The sequence below is a fragment of the Cherax quadricarinatus genome, chromosome 16 (genome assembly GCF_038502225.1).
Source record: "Cherax quadricarinatus isolate ZL_2023a chromosome 16, ASM3850222v1, whole genome shotgun sequence".
In the NCBI taxonomy this organism is placed as follows: Eukaryota; Metazoa; Arthropoda; class Malacostraca; order Decapoda; family Parastacidae; genus Cherax; species Cherax quadricarinatus.
Genome location: NC_091307.1, coordinates 12,875,118 through 12,899,832, shown reverse-complemented (window position 1 = coordinate 12,899,832; position 24,715 = coordinate 12,875,118). Strand labels below are relative to the sequence as shown.

Below are 24,715 nucleotides of genomic sequence, written 5' to 3'. Positions count from 1 at the left end.
ACATCTATTTTATGCAATTACTTTTACCCCCTATTAGGTCACTATCATATATGTATGTATGTATGTATATATGTATGTATGCTCAATAATAATTCACATGGAGACAGAAACTCAGAAGATTAATTGGTCTGTATATTTCGATCCCCTTCTGGGATCCTCTTCAGCAGAAGGGGACCGAAATATACAGGCCAATTAATCTCCTGAGTTTCTATCTCCATGTGGGTTATTATTGAGCATTCACAAGTGTTCGTTACTCCTTAGTTATCCATGTATATATATATATATATATATATATATATATATATATATATATATATATATATATATATATATATATATATATATATATATATATATATATATATATATATATATATATATATGATGAACTGTTTGCAAGGGTGTTAAAGGAATGTAAAGAGGAGCTTAGCATACCTTCGGCTAATCTTTTTAACATATCACTTCAAACTGGCATAGTGCCTGATAAGTGGAAAATGGTAAATGTAATACCTATTTACAAGGCAGGTGACAGGTCCTTGGCTTCGAACTATAGACCAATAAGCCTTACCTCCATAGTGGGAAAATTTATGGAATCAATAATTGCCGAAGCAATTCGTAGCCATCTTGATAGGCACAGATTGATTAATGAATCTCAACACGGTTTTACAAAGGGGCATTCTTGTCTTACGAATTTACTAACTTTTTTCACTAAGGTGTTTGAGGAGGTAGATCATGGTAATGAATATGATATTGTGTGTATGGACTTCAGTAAGGCTTTCGATAGTTCCACACCAGAGGCTATTGAGGAAACTTAAGATACACGGAATAGGAGGAGAAATTTTTTCCTGGATAGAGGCATGGCTGACAAATAGGCAGCAGAGAGTTTACATAAATGTGTGTGTGTGTGTGTGTGTGTGTGTGTGTGTGTTAGTTACCATTTGGTCCTAGGCACATGTCGATTAGACACTAGGCCTGTTGTATGTGCATGCGCGCTCGCGCGCGCGCGTGTGTGTGTGTGTGTGTGTGTGTGTGTGTGTGTGTGTGTGTGTGTGTGTGTGCGTGCGTGCGTGTGTGTGTGTGTGTGTGTGTGTGTGTGTGTGTGTGGGTGTCTGTGTGTGTGTGTGGGTGTGTGTGTGTGTGTGTGAGTGTGTGTGTGTGTGTGTGTGTGTGTATCAGTGTGTGTGTGTCAATGTGTGTGTGTCAGTGTGTTAGTTACCATTTGGTCATAGGCACATGTCGATTAGACACTAGGCCGTGTGTGTCAGTGTGTGTGTGTGTGTGTGTGTGTGTGTGTGTGTGTGTGTGTGTGTGTGTGTGTGTGTGTGTGTGTGTGTGTGTGTGTGTGTGTGTGTGTGTGTGTGTGTGTGTGTGTGTGTATGTGTGTATGTGTGTGTGTGTGTGTGTGTGTGTGTGTGTGTGTGTGTGTGTGTGTGTACTCACCTATTTGTGGTTGCAGGGGTCGAGTCACAGCTCCTGGACCCGCCTCTTCGCTGATTGCTACTAGGTCCTCTCTCTCCCTGCCCCATGAGCTCTATCATACCTCGCCTTAAAACTATGTATGGTTCCCGCCTCCACTACGTCACTTTCTAGGCTATTCCACGGCCTGACTACTCTATGACTGAAGAAATACTTCCTAACATCCCTTTGATTCATCTGAGTCTTCAACTTCCAATTGTGACGTGTGTGTGTGTGTGTGTGTGTGTGTGTGTGTGTGTGTGTGTGTGTGTGTGTGTGTGTGTGTGTGTGTGTGTGTGTGTGTGTCTGTGTGTGTGTCTGTGTGTGTCTGTGTGTGTGTCTGTGTGTGTGTCTGTGTGTGTGTGTGTGTGTGTGTGTGTGTGTGTGTGTGTGTGTGTGTGTGTGTGTGTGTGTGTGTGTGTGTGTGTGTGTATGTGTGTGTGTACTCACCTATTTCACCTATTTGTGGTTGCAGGGATCGAGTCATAGCTCCTGGCCCCGCCTCTTCACTGATCGCTACTGGGTCCTCTCTCTCTCTGCTTCCTGAGCTTTGTCATACCTCTTCTTAAAACTATGTATGGTTCCTGCCTCCACTACTTCACTTGCTAGGCTATTCCACTTGCTGACAACTCTATGACTGAAGAAATACTTCCTAACGTCCCTGTGACTCGTCTGAGTCTTCAGCTTCCAGTTGTGACCCCTTGTCCCTGTGTCCCCTCTCTGGAACATCCTATCTCTGTCCACCTTGTCTATTCCCCACAGTATCTTGTATGTCGTCATCATGTCTCCCCTGACCCTTCTGTCCTCCAGTGTCGTCAGTCCGATTTCCCTTAACCTTTCCTCGTACGACATTCCCTTGAGCTCTGGGACTAGCGTGTCTGTCTGTGTTTATATGTTTCATAAACTCAATCCATGGAGGACGCTTTTGAAGTCCTCGAGTTTCCTCTACAATTCACCAACTCCTGCGGGAGGAAGGTCCCACTAATTTACATTGCACGTAGGGAAAGCTCAAGCAAGTATCGACCGTTGTCTCGTTCTTCCCACACCACAGGTAGCCTCACCATCACTCTGGTTTCCGTTAGACCAACATGGACGTGGCTGTTGTTACTAGCAACTCTGCAGAAGAAATCACCAGACCTCCAAGACCCGTAAACAAACTATTGAAGGGGTATATAATATTCCGTTCAAGGGATGTAGCAGGATTTATGTTAGGCAGATAGTACGTGATCTTGACTTCGACTTCAAGAACTCAAATAAGAACATAAGAAAGGAGGAACAATGCAGCAGGCCTACTGGCCCACACTTGGAAGGTCCTTGTTAGACCCAAGCCCACAAAAAACATATATTAGCCCAACCCATTATCAGTGTTATCCAAGGAATACGAGTGCTGGATGAATGATGCCAACACCGCACGCACATCGTTCACCGCAGACCACCCCATCATGAAGTGGGGAGCAGCTCAGCGCAGCGACTCTTTCAAGAAGACAGATCTAAACACAAGATCCTTAGAGTCTTAGTGCGACCATCCAGCAGAACAGAGGAATGAACAAGCGCTGGCTGGACCCCCATCACTCACATCATCCATCATTCATAGCATATTAACAGTTTTACCCATCTCTGCTGGCCCCTCGCCTCATCTCCCTGACCTCACCTCTTACTTCACCCTTGAATCTTTCCCTTTTCCCCTTTCCTTTGACTTCTCCTGTGACCTCTGACAAGCTTGACCTCAAGGTGCTGCTCGTTCACCTAATAAACTGGTGCGTATCTGTCATTTCTGTTAATATTTGATAAAGTCCAGCCCTAGAGGAAGCCTTGTAACAGTAATAAAGGTTACCTGCACCACCGTCTCTCTCTCTCTCTCTCTCTCTCTCTCTCTCTCTCTCTCTCTCTCTCTCTCTCTCTCTCTCTCTCTCTCTCTCTCTCTCTCTCTCTCTCTCTCTCTCTCTCTCTCCTCTCTCTCTCTCTCCTCTCTCTCTCTCTCCTCTCTCCTCTCTCCTCTCTCCTCTCTCCTCTCTCTCTCCTCTCCTCTCCTCTCCTCTCCTCTCCCTGCCTCTCCCTGAGCCTCATCACTCTGGCGAGGGTAATTCTATTAGGTTGGACCAGACGGAGGCGTCACCGAGGCAGGATGCTGGTGGTGATGCTGCAGCCACCAGCACGCATCACCACTACCTGTTTACACTCACTCTTCCTTCCTTCATTCCTTCCTTCCTTCTTTCCTCTCCTCAACCCTCTCCTCACTCTTATTCCTCTTGTCAATCCTTTCCTCTACAATTACCTTCCTTTCCTTAACCATATCCTTCCCTCCCTTCAACCTTTCCCTCCCTCTCTTCAACCTTCTTACTTATCCCTGTCCTTCCCTCCCTCCCTTCTAAACTCTCTTCTTCGCCCCTCTTTCTTCTCTCTCTCTCTCTCTCTCTCTCAATTGTTTCCTACCTCTCTTCTCTCCCTGTTTCCTATACCTCAACTCTCACCTTCTACTCTTCTCATTTTTCTCATCTGTTCCACCCACCCGTCGTCTTTTCTCCCTCTCTCTCTCATTTTCCTTCTCTCTCTTCCCCCATTCCGTTCTTCCCAGCCTCCACTCTTCCTTTTTCCTCCACCCAGAAACTTTGTTGCTTCCTTTTTTTTCAGCTATCTTCCCTCTCTCTCTCTCTCTCTCTCTCTCTCTCTCTCTCTCTCTCTCTCTCTCTCTCTCTCTCTCTCTCTCTCTCTCTCTCTCTCTCTCTCTCTCTCTATCTCTCTCTCTCTCTCTCTCTCTCTCTCTCTCTCTCTCTCTCTCTCTCTCTCTCTCTCTCTCTCTCTCTCTCTCTCTCTCTCTCACGTTTCCACTTCCAGCAACAACTTATTTTTGCTCCATTTAATTTCCTCACTTCCTGCCTGTCCTTCTTTTCACTTTCTTTATCTAACAAATTCTTTTCTCTCACCTTAAAAGGTGCCTTCAAGCTTTTATTCCAGTCCCTTCTTTCTCTTCCTAGTTTGTTTCTTATCTTCTCTTTCACTCACTGTTCTTCTCTTTACATAGTTTGTAACAGCACTTGAGAATTCCTTCCATGTGTTTTACAGGCTAAGATTTCTTACATTAGTTTATTTTACAATCCGTTTTGTTAGCTAAGAGTTGTTCTTTTAACTCTGTGTGTGTGTGTGTGTGTGTGTGTGTGTGTGTGTGTGTGTGTGTGTGTGTGTGTGTGTGTGTGTGTGTGTGTGTTTCCAGGAACGAAGAATTGCGTGCTAATGTGAGGACTAATGGGGGGGATACAAGAGTAAAAAAATATATTTGTGTTTTTGTTTTAAAGAGTGCAGTGAGATGGTGACTTACTATAATGCTTAACCAGAGGAGGCGTCTGAAGAGGCCTCCCAGCACCCGGCTGCTCCGCTCCTGCCTCCACACCAATCTGAAGCACAAAGTCACAAAATGTTACTCTGTTTTTTTATCTTCAGCCTTTGACGCTGAAGAAAAAATAAAGGAAGCATTCCGTCAACGGTGAAACGAAGGAAGTTGAATTTTTTTTTCTTGTTGATGGTTGGAGAGTCTTCTGGTGGATATTAGTGTTTTAGAGAGAGAGAGAGAGAGAGAGAGAGAGAGAGAGAGAGAGAGAGAGAGAGAGAGAGAGACATTCACGTATGCTTGTGGCCTGAGATGCATAAATGAAGATGTGCGTTCGTGCGTTTGAGCTCATACACGTACAGTATACCTGTAACGACTTTTGCGGAAGACATTATGTATATATATACATAGTATGTGTGTTTCTCAACACATGGTATGTGTGTATCTCGATACACAAGTTGACTAAGTTAATTAATGGAAGGAAGTGCATAGACCGTCTGAGGAGTAGTTGGAATGAGTGTGGTGGAAGTTTTGAGGGAAAAGAATTAAGCATCCAGCAGACATGCAGCAAGGCACAAAAAAAAAAAAGACACACACGTTGAAGAACAAGCTTCTATTGGACAACATTTCTCTCTGCCCGATGATTAGATAAAGCTTGTACCGCAGCGTGTGTCTGTTCTTCAGTATTGTGGGCAATACGCTTTATTGGATCGGTTGGAAAGCCGTATTAGGATCAGACTTGTCTGTCTTGTGACGAAGGGAACTTTCCTATGCTGCTTCAGTATTAGTATGATAATGTCTTCACGGGGAATCTAGAAAGCTGGTTTGTGACAGAAACTGTTCCCAGTGTTTAGTGATTTATTCTGTCTGCCGAGCAGCAGAAAATGGGCCGAAAGAACCAATCATTTTACAAGACCAGCACAATAGACTAATACGATATTTTCACACACACTACTGACAACCAAGTAAACTGACAGATGTTAAAATAAGCTTATAAGCCACAGACTTGTGTATCATTGAGCACAAGCATTAATACATAACTTAAGACCACGTATGTTCAAGCTCGACAACTGTATTATTTAAAATATCGTATAAAGTTTAGAACTGAGATTCATTCTTCAGCAACATTATAGTATGGAAATAATGACAAAATGCCAATTATATCACATTAGATGAGACGAAATCTGTGTATATAACTATGTTCCAGTTGGTCAGTTCCAGTTATATCCCACTTTTGAAGACAGCATCGTTAAAAGGCACATTTTAAGCTAATCTTAACTGTCTAACCTTGAGTCAACATAACTTTAGAATTATGACAGTGAAATGACAGTGTGATGTTTATCTACTGAATTTTAACCAACAGTTTTGCCAACGTGAGGATAGATGGCATGCAGATAATGGTGTGTGTGTGTGTCCATGGGAACAGGTGACTCTTCCTCTGATATAACATTGCTTTGACAAAGAATTGCCAGCATTCCAAATAACTTAAGCAAATCTTTCACTTTACCAGCGTTTCTCACACTCAAGAGTCACTCGATTTTTCTGAATAATATATATATATATATATATATATATATATATATATATATATATATATATATATATATATATATATATATATATATATATATAATATACATATATATATATATATATATATATATATATATATATATATATATATATATATTTATTTATTTATTTATTTATTTATTTATATATATATATATATATATATATATATATATATATATATATATATATATATATATATATATATATATATGGGTCTGTAAAAGATGAGGTGAATAACAGAACTGACAAGCGGAAAATGGTGAGTGGTGCACTTAGGAATCTGTGGAGACAAGGAACTTTGTCCATGGAAGCAAAGAGAGGAATGTATTAGAGTACAGTTATACCAGTGCTCTTATATTGGTGCGAAGCATGGGTGGAGAATGTTGCAAAAAGGAGAAGGCTGGAGGCAGTGGAGATGCCATGTCTGAAGGCAATGTGTGCTGTGAATATAATGTAGAGAATTCGTAGTTTGGAAATTTGGAGGAGGTGTGGGATTACCAAAAGTATTATCCACAGGGCTGCGGAGGGGTTGTTGAGGTGGTTCAGACATGTAGAGAGGATAGAACAAAATAGAATTACTTCGAGAGTGTATAAATCTGTAGAGGAGGGAAGGCGGGGTAGAAGTCGGCCTAGGAAAGGTTGGAAGGAAGGGGTAAAGGAGGTTTTGTGTGTGAGGGGGCTTGGACTTCCAGCAAGCATGCATGAGCATGTTAGATAGGAGCGAATGGAGACAAATGGTTTTTAGGACTTGACGTGCTATTGCAGTGTGAGCAGGGTAATATTTACGAAGGGATTCAGGAAAACCGGCAGGCCTGACTTGAGTCCTGGAGATGGGAAGTACAGTGCCTGCACTCTGAAGGAGGGGTGTTAATGTTGTAGTTTTATAATTGTATCGTAAGCGCGCATCTGGCAAGACATTGATTAAGTGAACGATGGTAAATGTTTTTCTTTTTCGGGCCACCCTGCCTTGGTGGGAAACGGTCGATGTGTTAATAAAATAATATATATATAAATGGGAAGTACAATGCCTGCACTTTAAAGGAGGGGTTTGGGATATTGGCAGTTTGGAGGGATATGTTGTGTATCTTTATACGTATATGCTTCCAAACTGTTGTATTCTGAGCACCTCTGCAAAAACAGTGATTATGTGTGAATGAGGTGAAAGTGTTGAATGATGATGAAAGTATTTTTTGGGGGGATTTTCTTTCTTTTTGAGTCACCCTGCCTCGGTGGGAAAAGGGGGTAAAGCAGCTGGAACTTATGGGATCATGACAGAATTGTTAAAAGCAGATGGAGTGGTTGGTACTTTTGTTCACTGTATGAAAGAGGGGAAGGTACCTAGGAATTGGCAAAGAGTGTGTATAGTTCCTTTATATAAAGGGGAGAAAGAGAGTGTAAAAATTATATAAGAATAAGTTTGCTGAGTATAGCAGGTAAAGTGTTTGGTTGGGTTATTATTGGAAGAATTAGAGGTAAAGTAGAGAGCAGGACTGCAGATGAAAAAGGAGGCTTTAGAATGGGTAGGGGATGTGTAGACCAAGTGTTTACATTGTAGTGAAGTTTTTGTTGTATTTATGGATTTAGAAAAGGCATATAATAAGGTGGATAGGGAAACAATGTAGAAAGTGTATGGAATAGGTATTAAGTTACTAAATGCTGTAAAGAATTTTATGAGGATAGTAAGGCTCAGGTAAGGGTGTGTAGGAGAGAGGGAGATTACTTACCAGTAAAAGTAGACACTAGACACGGATGTGTAATGACACCATGGTTATTTAACATATTTATAGATGGAATTTAAAGAAGTAAATGCTAGGGTGTTGGGTAGAGGGGTGGGATTAAATCATGGGGAGTCAGATACATAATGGGAGTTGAAACAGTTACTTTTTGTTGATGATACTGTTCTTTTGGGAGATTCTAAAGAGAAGTTGCAAAGGTTAGTGGACGAGTTTGGGTGAGTGTGTAAAGAAAGAAAGTTGAAAGTGAACATAGATAAGAGAAACGCGATGCGGGTATCACACGATTTAAGTAAAGAAAAATTGGATATCACATTGGAGGGAGGGAGTATTGAAGAAGTGAATGTGTTCAAATATATGGGAGTTGATTTGTCAACAGATGGGTTTATGAAGGACGAGCTAAACCACAGAAATGATGAAAGGAAAAGAGTGGGTGGTGCATTGACGTATCTGTGGAAACAAAGAACTTTATTCATGGAGGCAAAGAAGTGAATACATGAGAGTATAGTGGTGCCAACACTCTTATATGGGTGTGAAGTATGGGTTGTAAAGGCTGCAGCAAGGAGGCAGTGGAGATGTCATGTTTAAGGGCAATGTGTGGCATAAATATTATGCAGAGAATTCGTAGTGTGGAAATTAGGAGGAGGTGTGGAAATACTAAAATAATTATTCAGAGGGCTGAGGAGGGGTTGTTGAGGTGGTTTGGTCAAGAGAGGGTGGAGCAAAATAGAATGGTTTGGAGGGTGTATAAATCTGCAGTGGAGGGAAGGAAGGGTAGGGGTCGTCCTAGGAAAGGATGGAGGGAGGGGGTAAAATAAGTTTTATGTGCAAGGGGCTTGGACATACAGCCGGCATGTGTGAGCAAGTTGGATAGGAGTGAATGGAAATGAATGGTTATTGGGACTTGACGAGCTGTTCGAGTGTGAGCTGGGTAATATTTTGTGAAGGGATTCAGGGAAACTGGTTAGCCGGACTTGAGTCCTGGAGGTGGAAAGTACAATGCCTGCACTTTAAAGGAGGGGTTTCGGATATTTACGTTTGGAGTGACGTCTAAACTGCCGTATCTGAGCGCCTCTGCAAAGACACTGATTATAATCACTGTCTTCGAAGTGCTTATAATTCATACATAATTATGTATGAATGATGATGAAAATATTTTTTTCCTTTTTGGTTCACCCTGCCTCGGTGGGAGACGACCGACGTGTTATATATATATATATATATATATATATATATATATATATATATATATATATATATATATACCACGAACAAGTGATAACAAACTGCGGCCAGCCGGAGGATCGAACCCGTGTTGTATTAGCCCTCCTCGTGGGAAGTGAGCGAAAATTCACGACGCTCTAAACCACTGGACCATACAATCCTACGAACAACATGAGCGTAACAAACTAGGCTTGCTTCATTTTGCTAGGGCATACGATGGTGTGGTTGCGTCACCGCTAATTTAAAATTTTCGTTCTCCACGAGGCGCGCTAAAACAACACGGGTTCGATCCCCGTGTTGTTATTGATATATATATATATATATATATATATATATATATATATATATATATATATATATATATATATATATATATATATATATATATATATATATATATAATTTTTCCAACTTGAAACCATTGCTGCGAGCCCTGTCTTGGCTGGAAATTTTCAGCACGCTATTTACATCCCCTTTATTTACTCCTGTTTTCCATTTATACACCTCGATCATATCCCCCCTAATTCTACGCCTTTCGAGAGTGCAGATTCAGGGCCTTCAGTCTATCCTCATAGGGAAGATTTCTGATACATGGGATCATCTTTGTCCTCCTCTGTACGTTTTCCAGAGCATTTATATCCATTCTGTAATACGGTGACCAGAACTGAGCAGCATAGTCTAAATGAGGCCTAACCAAGGATATATATATATATATATATATATATATATATATCCTTGGTTAGGCGTCATTTAGACTATGCTGCTCAGTTCTGGTCACCGTATTACAGAATGGATATAAATGCTCTGGAAAACGTACAGAGGAGGACAAAGATGATCCCATGTATCAGAAATCTTCCCTATGAGGATAGACTGAAGGCCCTGAATCTGCACTCTCGAAAGGCGTAGAATTAGGGGGGATATGATCGAGGTGTATAAATGGAAAACAGGAGTAAATAAAGGGGATGTAAATAGCGTGCTGAAAATTTCCAGCCAAGACAGGGCTCGCAGCAATGGTTTCAAGTTGGAAAAATTCGGATTCACAAAGGATATAGGAAAGCACTGGTTTGGTAATAGAGTTGTGGATGAGTGGAACAAACTCCCGAGTACAGTTATTCAGGCTAAAACGTTGTGTAGTTTTAAAAATAGGTTAGATACATATATGAGTGGGTGTGGGTGGGTGTGAGTTGGACCTGACTAGTTTGTGCTGCTGGGTCTGGTGCAGTGCTCCATCCTTGAGTGGAGATGATCAGACTGGGTGGGTCATTGGGCTAATCCGGGGGGGACATGGACCTGCTCCGCATGGTTCAGTAGGCCTGTTGCAGTGCTCCTTCTTTCTTGTTTTCTTAACCTTATTTTAACAAGCGCAATTTAATTTAGCCTAATCCAACTAAATATATTTTAGATATGGTTACAATAATTTAATAATAAACAAACACAATGAAATATTTTTTTTTGTTGGGTTCTGAATGATTTTTGCGAAATTATTGCTTAAACAAATTTTCGGTCGCCTGATTCGGCATGAGGAGCGTTGCTATTAGCAGGTTTTACCTATTCTGCACGACATATGCATGTGTGTGTGTGTGTGTGTGTGTGTGTGTGTGTGTGTGTGTGTGCGCGTGTGTGTATGTGTATGTGTGTACTCACCTATTTGTGGTTGCAGGGATCGAGTCATAGCTCCTGGCTCCGCCTCTTCACTGGTCGCTACTAGGTCTTTCTCTCTCTTTGCTCTATGAGCTTTATCATACCTCTTCTTGAAGCTATGTATGGATCCTGGCTCCACTACATCCCTTTTTCAGTCTGTTCCACTTCCTGATAATTCTATGACTGGAGAAATACTTCCTAACATCCCTGTGACTCATCTGAGTCTTCAGCTTGCAATTGTGACCCCTTGTTGCTGTGTCACATCTCTGAAACATCCTGTCCCTATTCCACCTTGTCAATTCCTCTCAGTATTTTATTATATTGTTATCATGTCCCCCCCTCCACCATCCCTCATGTCCTCTAGTGTTGTCAAGTCGATTCCCCTTAGCCTCTCCTCGTCGGACATGCCCCTTAGCTCTGGGAATAGTCTTGTTGCAAACCTTTGTACTCTCTCTAATTTCTTGACGTACTTGACCAGGTGTGGATTCCAATATGGGCTTGGCGTACACTGTGTACAGAGTTCTGAACTATTCCTTACTGAGGTATCGGAACGCTATTCTTAGGTTTGCCAGGCGCCCATATGCTGCAGCAGTTATTTGGATGATGTGCGCGTCAGGAGATATGCTTGGTATTATACTCACCCCAAGATCCTTTTCCTTGAGTGAGGTTTGCAGTCCTTGGCTCCCCTAGCCTGTACTCCACCTAGGGTCTTCTTTGCCCTTCCGCAATCTTCATGCCTTTGCACTTGGTGTGGTTAATAAACTCCAGAAGCCAGTTGTTGGACCAGGCTTGCACCCTGTCTAGATCGCTTTGTAGTCCTGCCTGATCCTCATCCGATTGAATTCTCCTCATTAACTTCACATCATCTGCAAACAGGGATATTTCTGTGTCTATCCCTTCCGTGATGTGTGCATGTGTATGTGTGTGTGTGTGTGTGTGTGTGTGTGTGTGTGTGTGTGTGTGTGTGTGTGTGTGTGTGTGTGTGTGTGTGTGTGTGTGTGTGTGTGTGTGTGTGTGTGTGTGTGTGTGTGTGTGTGTGTGTGTGTGTGTGTGTATGTGTATGTGTGTGTGTGTGTTGTGTGTGTGTGTGTGTGTGTGTGTGTGTGTGTGTGTGTGTACTAGCCTAATTGTACTCACCTGATTGTGGTTTCAGGGGTCGAGACTCAGCTCCTGGCCCCGCTTCTTCACTGAACGCTACTAGGTCCTCTCTCTCCCTGCTCCATGAGCTTGATCATACCCTCATCTTAAAGTTATGTATGGTTCCTGCCTCCACTACATCACTTACTACACTATTCCATTTCCTGGCTACTCCATAACTAAAGAAATACTTCCTAACATCCCTTTGGCTCATCTGAGTCTTGAACTTCCAACTTCCCCTCTCTGGAACCTCCTGTCTCTGTCCACCTTGTGTATTCCACGCAGTATTTTGTATGTTGTTATGTCTCCCCTGACCCTCCTGTCCTGCAGTGTCGTCAGGCCTATTTCTCTTAACATTTTTTCATAGGACATAACCCTTAGCTCTGGAATTAACCTTGTCGCAAACCTTTGCACTTTCTCATTTTCTAATTTTTAGACGTGACTGACCCGGTGTGGGTTCCAAACTGGTGCTCCATACTCCGGTATGGGCCTGACGTACACGATGTGTGTGTGTGTGTGTGTGTGTGTGTGTGTGTGTGTGTGTGTGTGTGTGTGTGTTAGGAAAAGAGGTGGAGGGAAGGGGTGAGAGAGAGAGAGAGAGAGAGAGAGAGAGAGAGAGAAAGGGAGGGAGGCAGGGAGATTTCACACATAGGAAAAATATCCAGAGTACATACATAAGACATAAAAGACACATATAAACTAGATTAATAAGAGACTGACCTTCGTATGTGTTTTCTGTGACGTATAACATCCCAGGAGGCACAGACCAGGAGAGCAGTGAGGGCGTGCTCTTTACACAGCGTCCCTGCCCCTGCCAGCACACCCGCCCGTCGCAGCCACGCCCACCCCCTTCCACCTCCTTCCTCACCTCCTACCACCATTCCAACACCCCCTCCTGTTTCCTCTTCTCCTCCTCCTCCACCTTCTCGTAAGACTTCCATTATGTTGCCAGATGCAGCTCTTCTACTGCTCTCCCAGCTTGATCCAAGGATGTTGCCTCCTCCTCCGCTGTCTACGTAGAGGGAGACACCTTTCCTGCCTTCCCAGCCTCCGTTGCCTGCTGCTGCTACTGCTGGTGTACCTGCGTCGCTGTCGTCTGCGCTGCTGGGGTCTTCACTGTCCACCTCCATCGCCCTGGCAACAAAAACAATTTTAATAATTTTTCTTCATAACTGACGAGGTTTTGAATATATATATATATATATATATATATATATATATATATATATATATATATATATATATATATATATATATATATATATATATATATATATATATATATATATATATATATATATATATATATATATATACATATATATATATATATATATATATATATATATGTTCCTCAACTATGCGAGAAAATACTTTGATCATAATTCTTTCACTTACAAAACAGAGTCTATAAAACCTTAAGGAATCAGTGCCTTCAAACTACTAACAGTTTCTACATACTCAACCATGATGATCTTTTGATGTGCAAAAAGATAAAATTACACAGAATGATGTTATGAAACTCCATGGCAAGCGGTTTAACACGCATGTAACGGCGTTTTTTTTTTTTTAACGAGAGTCGTGAACCACTGGAATAATCTCCACCCTGAATTTGTTAGTGGCAAATTAATACAGTTCTTCCATAATCAGCTGAACGAACAATTTGTCAATAGAGGAATCTAGGAGTCTACCAGAAGCAGTCTACCGGGCAGTGACCACCGGCACCGTGGGAGAAGCTCTGGAACTACATCGGGTGTGTGGTTGTCCAGAGTCTACTTAGAGTACACAGTACTTAGAAGCAGAATTAATTAATAGTTTGTACATAAATGTGGGTGGTTGTGGACTACCATGTTGTTGCAGTAGAGGTAGTTGTAGTTCATGTCTGCCAGCTGCCTCTTTCATGTGGAACATCCGTGGTGGGTTTTCGTATAATGTAAGATGTTTCATCTTTAAAGAGATTCTTAGTTTTCCATCTGCCTTTTTCACATACTCTCTCTCTCTCTCTCTCTCTCTCTCTCTCTCTCTCTCTCTCTCTCTCTCTCTCTCTCTCTCTCACACACACACACACAGTTTTACAAGGTTAGGTTAAGAGTCCTAGCTTCATTTACAAGCTAAGAGTTGTTACCTCCATCAACTCATTTGAAAGTCTTTTTATTATGACACATACAAATATGGAGCAGGGTAAAGTTGGAGCCAACTGTGGGCCAGCAGTTTCATTTGATCAGCTGACTTTATTTCGCTGATATTATTCTGTACAAACTTGTTTCCGATCTCGAGTCATCCTAGGAATAAATGATCTCAGATGAAGTGATGTTGTCTCTCTCTGTCTCTCTCTTTGCTTTTAAAAAATTCTTCCAGGTACACTTGCTAGGTGTTCATGTGCCAGTCTGTCTTTCCTCACCGGGCTGTAAGAGGATGCATTTTACGATTGTGCTTACAGATCCACCTGGTCTGGAGAGGCCGCTGTGGTCGCTCCAGGCTAGATGTGTCCCCAGACACCTCGAGCCTTTAGAGTGTCTAAAGACTTAGAATATCTAGCCTCTAGAGTCTCTAGACTCTTCAGTACAGGTGGCTTAATGTCGCTGAAGAGTTCTTTAACTGAGGAATCAGAGCTGTTCTTCCCTTGAATTAAATCTGTTTACCTCCCATTTCCACTTGCGCTGTATACCATTTTGATATCCACTTGCGCTGTCTGACCTCTGCGGGTTTTAGCGCTTATCCCCTATTGTCCCTTTTTGTTCTTCAACGTGAACACCATAAATTATATCATGGACACCATAAATTCCATCTCAATCACCTAAAATTACAACACGAACACCAAAAAATTTCAACTCCCTATATCAGACACATGTGAGCCAGATACACCAATAACCTACCCATATGAGAGAGGAGCTTACGACGACGTTCCGGTCCGACTTGGACTATTTACAAAGTCACAGTAACAGAAAGGAAAGGAAGAGGCAGTATATATATGCCAGCAGACAGGGACAGGACAAGAGAGGTAGTAGGAAAGGAAGTAGAGAGGTAGTTGTAATAGTAGTAGTAGTAGTGGAGTCAGTCAAAGGCCAAGAAAGAGGAGCACTGCAAGAGAGCTAAAGGCCCACAAGGGCCTCTGTGGCTCACCTGTCCTTTCCTTCGGCGAGTCACATGTACGTCTCTCCGAGGTACTCAGAACAAGTGTAGTTAAGAATGAGACACTTGTGTGCATCATTTGCCAAGCTTTATTGCGGAAACGTTTCGCCAGCCAGTGGCTTCTTCAGTCCAGTACAGATAAGATTTGGAGGGGTTTGAGGTAATAAGTTCTTCAGTCTGAAGTCAATGTGTTTATTCCATCAGTCTTGAGAAAAGTACAGCATTTGTGTAGGTAAGTTGCTGGTCTCTCCATTACAGGACTCAGCGTCGAGCCTCCGCCAGTCTTTACAATGTATGGATGAGTGTATTGCCAACAAGTATGATAACAGTGACTCGAGATGTGTGGGACAACGTTTCTCTCTGTGTAGAGCTTTACCATGTCATGCATAACACTACAACCTCTGCATGACTTGATAAAGCTCTACACAGAGTGAAACTTTGTCCCCGGTAAAAGCTCTTTTATTTTTTTTTTTAATTTGAGTTTCTATCTTCACTATTTACCTTGATGGCTCCCCACAGGTTTAGTGTTTCTCATAAATAATCTTTTACGTACCATCAGTAATGCACAAAAATAACTTCGTGTCTGAGGCTCCTGGCTTAGCAGAGAATGTTTGTCCTCACACTAGATACAAATCACGTTAATGATTTATGTATTTATTTTTGTATGCATGGTAATATTTTTTTGTGTGGCCGCTGGCGCTTTTGGCGGACAAAAATCTCATTGTTTAGACTTAAGCCGCACGTTGCCTGCCTGAAAAAGAATTTACGAGGCTCATAATTCTGAACAAGACTGAAGCCCAAGTCAGATTTCATAGATATTATACGTTACAGGAATGTACTGCCTCTCGAGATTCCTGGTTTATCTCGTGGTTTTCTTCTGTTGAATCAAAGAAGTGAATTAGATTTTTTTTTTAGCCTGGCATGTGTCAGGATTTGTCTTGTGGACTTGTGGGTTAATGTTGCTACAAATCCATATAATGTTACGAGGTTGAATTTTGTTCTTGGGTGTATGTCTGTAAAGTATCTGTCTTCCTGTGTTTGTCTGTAAAGTATCTGTCTTCCTGTGTTTGTCTGTAAAGTATCTGTCTTCCTGTGTATGTCTGTAAAGTATATGTCTTCCTGTGTTTGTCTGTAAAGTATCTGTCTTCCTGTGTATGTCTGTAAAGTATATGTCTTCCTGTGTACGTCTGTAAAGTATCTGTCTTCCCGTGTATGTCTGTAAAGTATCTGTCTTCCTGTGTATGTCTGTAAAGTAGCTGTCTTCCTGTGTATGTCTGTAAAGTATCTGTCTTCCTGTGTATGTCTGTAAAGTATCTGTCTTCCTGTGTATGTCTGTAAAGTAGCTGTCTTCCTGTGTATGTCTGTAAAGTATCTGTCTTCTTGTGTAGGTCTGTAAAGTATCTGTCTTCCTGTGTATGTCTGTAAAGTATCTGTCTTCCTGTGTTTGTCTGTAAAGTATCTGTCTTCCTGTGTATGTCTGGAAAGTATATGTCTTCCTGTGTATGTCTGTAAAGTATCTGTCTTCCTGTGTACGTCTGTAAAGTATTTGTCTTCCTGTGTATGTCTGTAAAGTATCTGTCTTCCTGTGTAGGTCTGTAAAGTATCTGTCTTCCTGTGTATGTCTGTAAAGTATCTGTCTTCCTGTGTATGTCTGTAAAGTAGCTGTCTTCTTGTGTATGTCTGTAAAGTATCTGTCTTCCTGTGTAGGTCTGTAAAGTATCTGTCTTCCTGTGTGTGTCTGTAAAGTATCTGTCTTCCTGTGTATGTCTGTAAAGTAGCTGTCTTCCTGTGTATGTCTGTAAAGTAGCTGTCTTCCTGTGTATGTCTGTAAAGTATCTGTCTTCCTGTGTATGTCTGTAAATATCTGTCTTCCTGTGTAGGTATGTAAAGTATCTGTCTTCCTGTGTATGTCTGTAAAGTATCTGTCTTCTTGTGTAGGTCTGTAAAGTATCTGTCTTCCTGTGTATGTCTGTAAAGTATCTGTCTTCCTGTGTATGTCTGTAAATATCTGTCTTCCTGTGTATGTCTTAAAGTATCTGTCTTCCTGTGTATGTCTGTAAAGTATCTGTCTTCCTGTGTATGTCTGTAAATATCTGTCTTCCTGTGTAGGTCTGTAAAGTATCTGTCTTCCTGTGTATATCTGTAAAGTATCTGTCTTCTTATGTATGTCTGTAAAGTATCTGTCTTCGTATGTATGTCTGTAAAGTATCTGTCTTCTTATGTATGTCTGTAAAGTATCTGTCTTCTTATGTATGTCTGTAAAGTATCTGTCTTCTTATGTATGTCTGTAAAGTATCTGTCTTATGTATGTCTGTAAAGTATCTGTCTTCTTACGTATGTCTGGTAAAGTATCTATCTTTCAAAGTATGTCTTGTAAACCATTTGCCTTCCTATATATGTCTTGTAAGATATCTATCTTCCTATATGTCTTGTAAGATATCTATCTTCCTATATATGTCTTGTAAGATATCTATCTTCCTATATATGTCTTGTAAGATATCTATCTTCCTATATATGTCTTGTAAGATATCTATCTTCCTATATATGTCTTATGTCTTGTAAGATATCTATCTTCCTATATATGTCTTGTAAGATATCTATCTTCCTATATATGTCTTGTAAGATATCTATCTTCCTATATATGTCTTGTAAGATATCTATCTTCCTATATATGTCTTGTAAGATATCTATCTTCCTATATATGTCTTGTAAGATATCTATCTTCCTATATATGTCTTGTAAGATATCTATCTTCCTATATATGTCTTGTAAGATATCTATCTTCCTATATATGTCTTGTAAGATATCTATCTTCCTATATATGTCTTGTAAGATATCTATCTTCCTATATATGTCTTGTAAGATATCTATCTTCCTATATATGTCTTGTAAGATATCTATCTTCCTATATATGTCTTGTAAGATATCTATCTTCCTATATATGTCTTGTAAGATATCTATCTTCCTATATATGTCTTGTAAGATATCTATCTTCCTATATATGTCTTGTAAGATATCTATCTTCCTATATATGTCTTGTAAGATATCTATCTTCCTATATATGTCTTGTAAGATATCTATCTTCCTATATATGTCTTGTAAGATATCTATCTTCCTATATATGTCTTGTAAGATATCTATCTTCCTATATATGTCTTGTAAGATATCTATCTTCCTATATATGTCTTGTAAGATATCTATCTTCCTATATATGTCTTGTAAGATATCTATCTTCCTATATATGTCTTGTAAGATATCTATCTTCCTATATATGTCTTGTAAGATATCTATCTTCCTATATATGTCTTGTAAGATATCTATCTTCCTATATATGTCTTGTAAGATATCTATCTTCCTATATATGTCTTGTAAGATATCTATCTTCCTATATATGTCTTGTAAGATATCTATCTTCCTATATATGTCTTGTAAGATATCTATCTTCCTATATATGTCTTGTAAGATATCTATTTTCCTATATATGTCTTGTAAGATATCTATCTTCCTATATATGTCTTGTAAGATATCTATCTTCCTATATATGTCTTGTAAGATATCTATCTTCCTATATATGTCTTGTAAGATATCTATCTTCCTATATATGTCTTGTAAGATATCTATCTTCCTATATATGTCTTGTAAGATATCTATCTTCCTATATATGTCTTGTAAGATATCTATCTTCCTATATATGTCTTGTAAGATATCTATCTTCCTATATATCTTGTAAGATATCTATCTTCCTATATATGTCTTGTAAGATATCTATCTTCCTATATATGTCTTGTAAGATATCTATCTTCCTATATATGTCTTGTAAGGTATCTATCTTCCTATATATGTCTTGTAAGATATCTATCTTCCTATATATGTCTTGTAAGATATCTATCTTCCTATATATGTCTTGTAAGATATCTATCTTCCTATATATGTCTTGTAAGATATCTATCTTCCTATATATGTCTTGTAAGATATCTATCTTCCTATATATGTCTTGTAAGGTATCTATCTTCCTATATATGTCTTGTAAGATATCTATCTTCCTATATATGTCTTGTAAGATATCTATCTTCCTATGTGTGCCTTGTAAATTGTTTATCTTCCAATGAGTGCTTGAAAAACTATTTATCGTCTTATGTATATCTCGTAAACTGTTTATCTTTGTATGTATGTCTGGTAAACTATCTATCTTCCTATATATGTAATGAGAACACTTGAGCGGCCACCTGTGGTTGTTTGCCCTTGAGAAACCATAAACAAAATATACGAGGCCCTATTACTGAAAAAAGTAATGTGTCTAAAATCAGTTTTATGGAGCAAATGCAGGAGGTTCCAGTCACACAAACTAGGTATCTTCTTTTTGTTTCAACTCAGGAAGGAGTTGATTGTAGAGAAAACAGTCGTATACACACACACACACATGTATATATATATATATATATATATATATATATATATATATATATATATATATATATATATATATATATATATATATATATATATATATATATATATTAGATTCAGGGAAACCGGAAATGGGACGTACAATGCCTGCACTTTAAAGAGGGGTTTGGGATATTGGCAGTTTGGAGGGATGTGTTATACATGTATGTTATACATACATACATATGTTATACATATCTCTTTTTTATATATGCTTCTAAACTGTTGTATCTGGGCGCCTCTACAAAAACAGTGATTATGTATGAGTGAGACAAAAGTGTTGAATGATGAAAGTATTTTCTTTTTGGGGATTTTCTTTCTTTTTGGGGATTTTCTTTCTTTTTGGGTCGCCCTGCCTCAGTGGGAGACGGCCGACTTGTTATATATATATATATATATATATATATATATATATATATATATATATATATATATATATATATATATATATATATATATATATATATATATATATTTACATACATATATAATTTGTGAATAAAGTGACTTTTGTTAGGTGTAATTTTCTTGTATAGTGGTAAGTGTATCGTGGTGTTTTATTATTTGTTTTAGCAATACATGTTTGGTGTTTATATCAGATGCTGGAAAAGTAACAGTGAAGTGTTTTGCTCTCATCGTTGCTTTATATTTCCGTAAAGTGAGTTACGACAGTTCGTGTGTTTTAAATATTGATTGAAGTTTACGTTTAAAAGTTTTAAAATAACTTGGCACTTTTTTATAAATATATTCACTTTCTGTTCGATGTTTTAACATTCCACATCCGCTAATCAAACCAAGCATAAATAGTATTTATCTCTGTGTATATACACTGGAAAGCATGTATTTCTGAAATGTATTTATCTGTGTATACGCACCGTGTATATAAAATGAGAGATGTGTTTCTCTTTGAATGTACATCGAGAAGTATGTGTCTCCCGTGGATATATACCATAAGGTGTATCTGTGTATGTACACTATGGCGTGTATGTTTCAATGTATATGCACCGAGAGTTTACTGCAATTCCCTTGACTGATGCTGCTGCTGCATTACTTAACACTCTACCTCACTACTGAATCTAGCACATTATAACTAGCTATGTATATTTATGAACCACTTTCCTAGTTTCTGAACGGACCTGGATACGCCATTTACGTCCTATCCCGACCGAAGCGGCTAGCTGTTAGTGCAATAAGACTCAATCTCTTTTTGGGAATGGCTGGAGCAATGGACCTCTGACGCCACCATAACCGATGGCCATTTGGCTGGCAACGACGCATTTGGTCGGTGACACACACTCACAACCAGTTTTCCAGCCCTGGGAGTAGTCCAAGGGATTCTCATCCAGGCAGGAGGAGTAACAGAGGAAGGAATTCAAAGTAGTGTTTATTGAGTATACGCAGAGATGATTAAACATTTCAGAAGGTATTAGATACTGTGCTACATCAGAAAATGGTTCACAGGCTGGAGGATGAAGGAGCTATAATGGAAAATTGGAGGAAGGAAACAGTGTGATGGTCAGGGAGAATTAATCAAGATGTGCAGACGTGAGTAGTGGGGTCCCACAAGGGTCAGTGCTGGAACAGGTATTGCTTCTCATATAAAACAGACATGCCAGAGAAGGTGGAGTCAAGCATTTTGCTGTTTGAAGATGTAAAACTATTGAGCAAAAACTGGAAGATGACACATAAAGACTTCAAGACGACCTGGACCGACTACAAGGATGGTCAGATAAGCAGCTATGAATTCGACCCCAGCAAGAGAAAGATTTTAAAATCGAGAAAAGACGAAGATCGAAGAAGGACTATAGACTGAGAGAACTAAGGCTGCAAACATCAAACAATGGGAACTTTGGGATAAGCTCGGTACTGGAGGCACTCACGAACAGAACAGCGTCCGAGGCACCGTGCACTTAGCAAACTTGAGAACGGCTTTCAAGAACCTTAGCAAAGTTTAATTCAAGATTGTGTATATGACATACGTCAAGCCTGTCATGCACTACGCTTTGGCAGTAAGCATCCCACAAATATTCAGTCATATAAAGAACCTTGAAAATGACGGATATAAATAATGCACTGCCAACAACAGTGAAAAATGCACACGTTGCGAAGCAAGCTTTGACTGGGAGAATAAAACCTTTAATAAACAAAGCAATACGTTTTGTCGATAAACTTTCATATTGGAACTTGCAGCCAGTCAGAGAGTAAGCCTCAGATGACACGCGTTTATCATTTCGTGAAACACGATCTACTTTGTTTTCCAACGTTTGCCTTTTCCTCAGAAACAAGACAGAGACTAAAGATTCACACTGCGAAGCAGGGAATTTAATACAAACTGGCCTCATGCACTTGAGAAGCGGGCGTAACAGAAGCTGGTGGCTCGACCACCGCAACCACAACCAGGCGACTCCAGCGAGATGAATATACACAGGAATTGAAAGGAAGGAAATCTGTCAATCGCCAAGAGGAAAGGTAAGGGGGTAGGGGAAGGGGTTAAGGGAAGGGTTTGAGGGAGGAGGGGAAGGTGGTGTTGGTGATGAAGTGGTTCATGAATTATTACTGGCAACACAACTAACACGAGTTACAACCTCCTCCCAGCACCACGGCACGCCACTATCTAAGGAATATTTAATGAACCCGCCAGGTCACGTATGGGGAGGGAGGAAGCGAGAGCTGAGAGAGAGAGAGAGAGAGAGAGAGAGAGAGAATATATCACAATTTTTTTAATTAAATGTGAAAAACTTCATTAAAATCTATAGGCTTAGGCGCTGTTTACTTTACGTTCATGCTTTTCAGCCACGCACACACACACACACACACACACACACACACACACACACACACACACACACACACACACACACACGCACGCGCGCGCGCGCACGTGTGTGTGTTCCAGAGATGGGACACAGCAACAAGGGGTCACAGTTGGAGCTGAAGACTCAGATGAACCACAGTGATGTTAGGAAGTATTTCTTCAATCACAGAGTTGTCAGGAAGTGGAATAGCCTGGGTAGTGATGTAGTGGAGGCAGGTTCCATACATAGCTTTAAGAAGCGGGAAGAGTGACTGGGTGGCGGCCAGTTGAAGAGGCGGGGCCAGGAGCTGTGAATCGACCCCACAACCACAACTAGGTGAGTGCACACACACACACACAAGCTATTGAAAGTATCATGAAAGCAATAGGAGGAGATGACATGACCCAGCTGGCAAATTTTCTGAGAATAGGGGGGTTTGCAAGAGGAAAAAACCGGCCAGTCAAAGTGATTTTTAAGACAGAATCGGCTCAAAACAGGATCCTGCAGGAGAAAGTAAGACTTAGGGACATGCTGGCATACCGGAAGGTGTATCTCGACCGCGACAGAACATGAGAAGAAAGGCAGACACTGAATGAGAGGGTACAAAGACGAAAGGAGAAAAGAGAGGTGAATTGGAGATGGACAGGAGAACCCAGACTCAGGAGGAAGATCAAATACAACCTCCCTCACAACCACCTTCAGAAGCCCCCCAACCAGGGCAATCCCAATGCAACCAAACACTCTAACCCAAAACACACATACCATACCCAATGCCCCCATCCACCTCATTACAAACTCCACCTTCACAGCAACCACCCATAGTTTCTCATCAGGTCTCCCGCTTCCCCAACCCCAATGTACCCCCAGACCACAGTTCTTAGAAAAGAAGTTGAAGGTTTGGTATACAAATGCAGATGTAATAACAAACAAGTGTGAGGAGTGGCATGAAACAGTCAAGGAGACATCCCCAGCCATAATAGCACTCACAGAAACGAAACTCACCAGGATGATAACAGATGCAGTCTTTCCACCTGGATATCAAATCCTCAGGAAAGATAGAAGGAGCAGGAGGGGACGAGGAGATGCACTGTTCATTAAAAACCGGTGGGGATTTGAGGAAATGGAAAGAATGGGTGGAATGGGTGAAAGGGACTACATAGTAGGAACAATCCAGTCTGAGGGCCATAAGGTGGTAATTACAGTAATGTACAACTGCCACAGAACTGAAGGAGGCCAATCGAAGAATATGACGAGAGCAACAGAGGAATGGTAGACACACTAGTTGAGGTGTCCAGAAGAGCTCACATGGGGAGAGCAAAGTTACTAGTTATGGGTGATTTCAGTCACAAGGAGATTGACTGGAAAAATTTGGAGCTTCATGGGGTTCCCGAAACATAGAGAGCCAAGATAATGGATGTGGTACTGGGAAACCTCATGTATCAACATGTTAGAGACACTTCCAGAGAGAGAGAGAGAGAGGTGAGGATGATCCGACAAGACTGGACCTATTATTCACCTTGAGTAGTTCAGACATCGAGGATATCACGTACGAAAGGCCCCTTGGAGCTCCAGATTATTATGTTTTTCTGTGCTTTGATTACATAGTTGAGCTACAAGTGGAGAGAGTAGCAGGAATAGGTTATGAAAAACCAGACTACAAAATGGGAGACTATACAGGCATGATGAACTTCCTGTAAGACGTTCAGTGGGAGAGAGAATTGACAGGAAAACCAGTAAAAGAAATGATGGATTATGTGACAAAAAAATGCAAGAAGGCAGAGGAGAGGTTTGTTTCCAAGGGAAACAGAAATATTGGGAAGACCAGAATGAGTCCTTGGTTCACCCAAAGCTGTAGAGAGGCAAAAACTAAGCATTTTAGAGAATGGAAAAAGTGGAAAAGACAAAGGATCCAGGAAAATAGAGATTAGCTGACGAGCCAGAAACGAATATGCACAGGTAAGAAGGGAGGCTCAGCGACAATACGAAAATGACATAGCATCGAAAGCCAAGTCTTACCCTAAGCTTTTGTATAGCCACATCAGGAGGAAAACAACAGTCAAGGGCCAGGTAACCAGGCTAAGGAAAGAAGGTGGGGAGTTCACAAGAGACCAAGAGGTATGTGAGGAGCTCAACAAGAGATTTAAAGAAGTATTTACAGTGGAGATAAAAATGACTCCAGAAATTCAGAATAGGGAAGTACACCAACAAGTGCTGGATGAAATACACACAAGGGGGATTACCAAGTCCTAACC

General features: G+C 40.5%; 1 protein-coding gene across 1 annotated transcript in view; it reads right to left on the bottom strand.

Annotated features, from left to right (window-relative positions):
- The window catches only part of LOC128688792 (protein O-mannosyl-transferase TMTC1), a 669,456-nt gene that overhangs the window by 105,322 nt on the left and 539,419 nt on the right, over positions 1-24,715 (bottom strand). Inside the window, exons 5-6 of the mRNA XM_070085424.1 lie at positions 12,811-13,224; positions 4,772-4,847 (exon numbers count right to left, since the gene is read on the bottom strand). Of these exons, the coding sequence (XP_069941525.1) occupies positions 4,772-4,847; positions 12,811-13,224 (490 nt within the window). The remainder of the gene's footprint in view (positions 1-4,771; positions 4,848-12,810; positions 13,225-24,715) is intronic.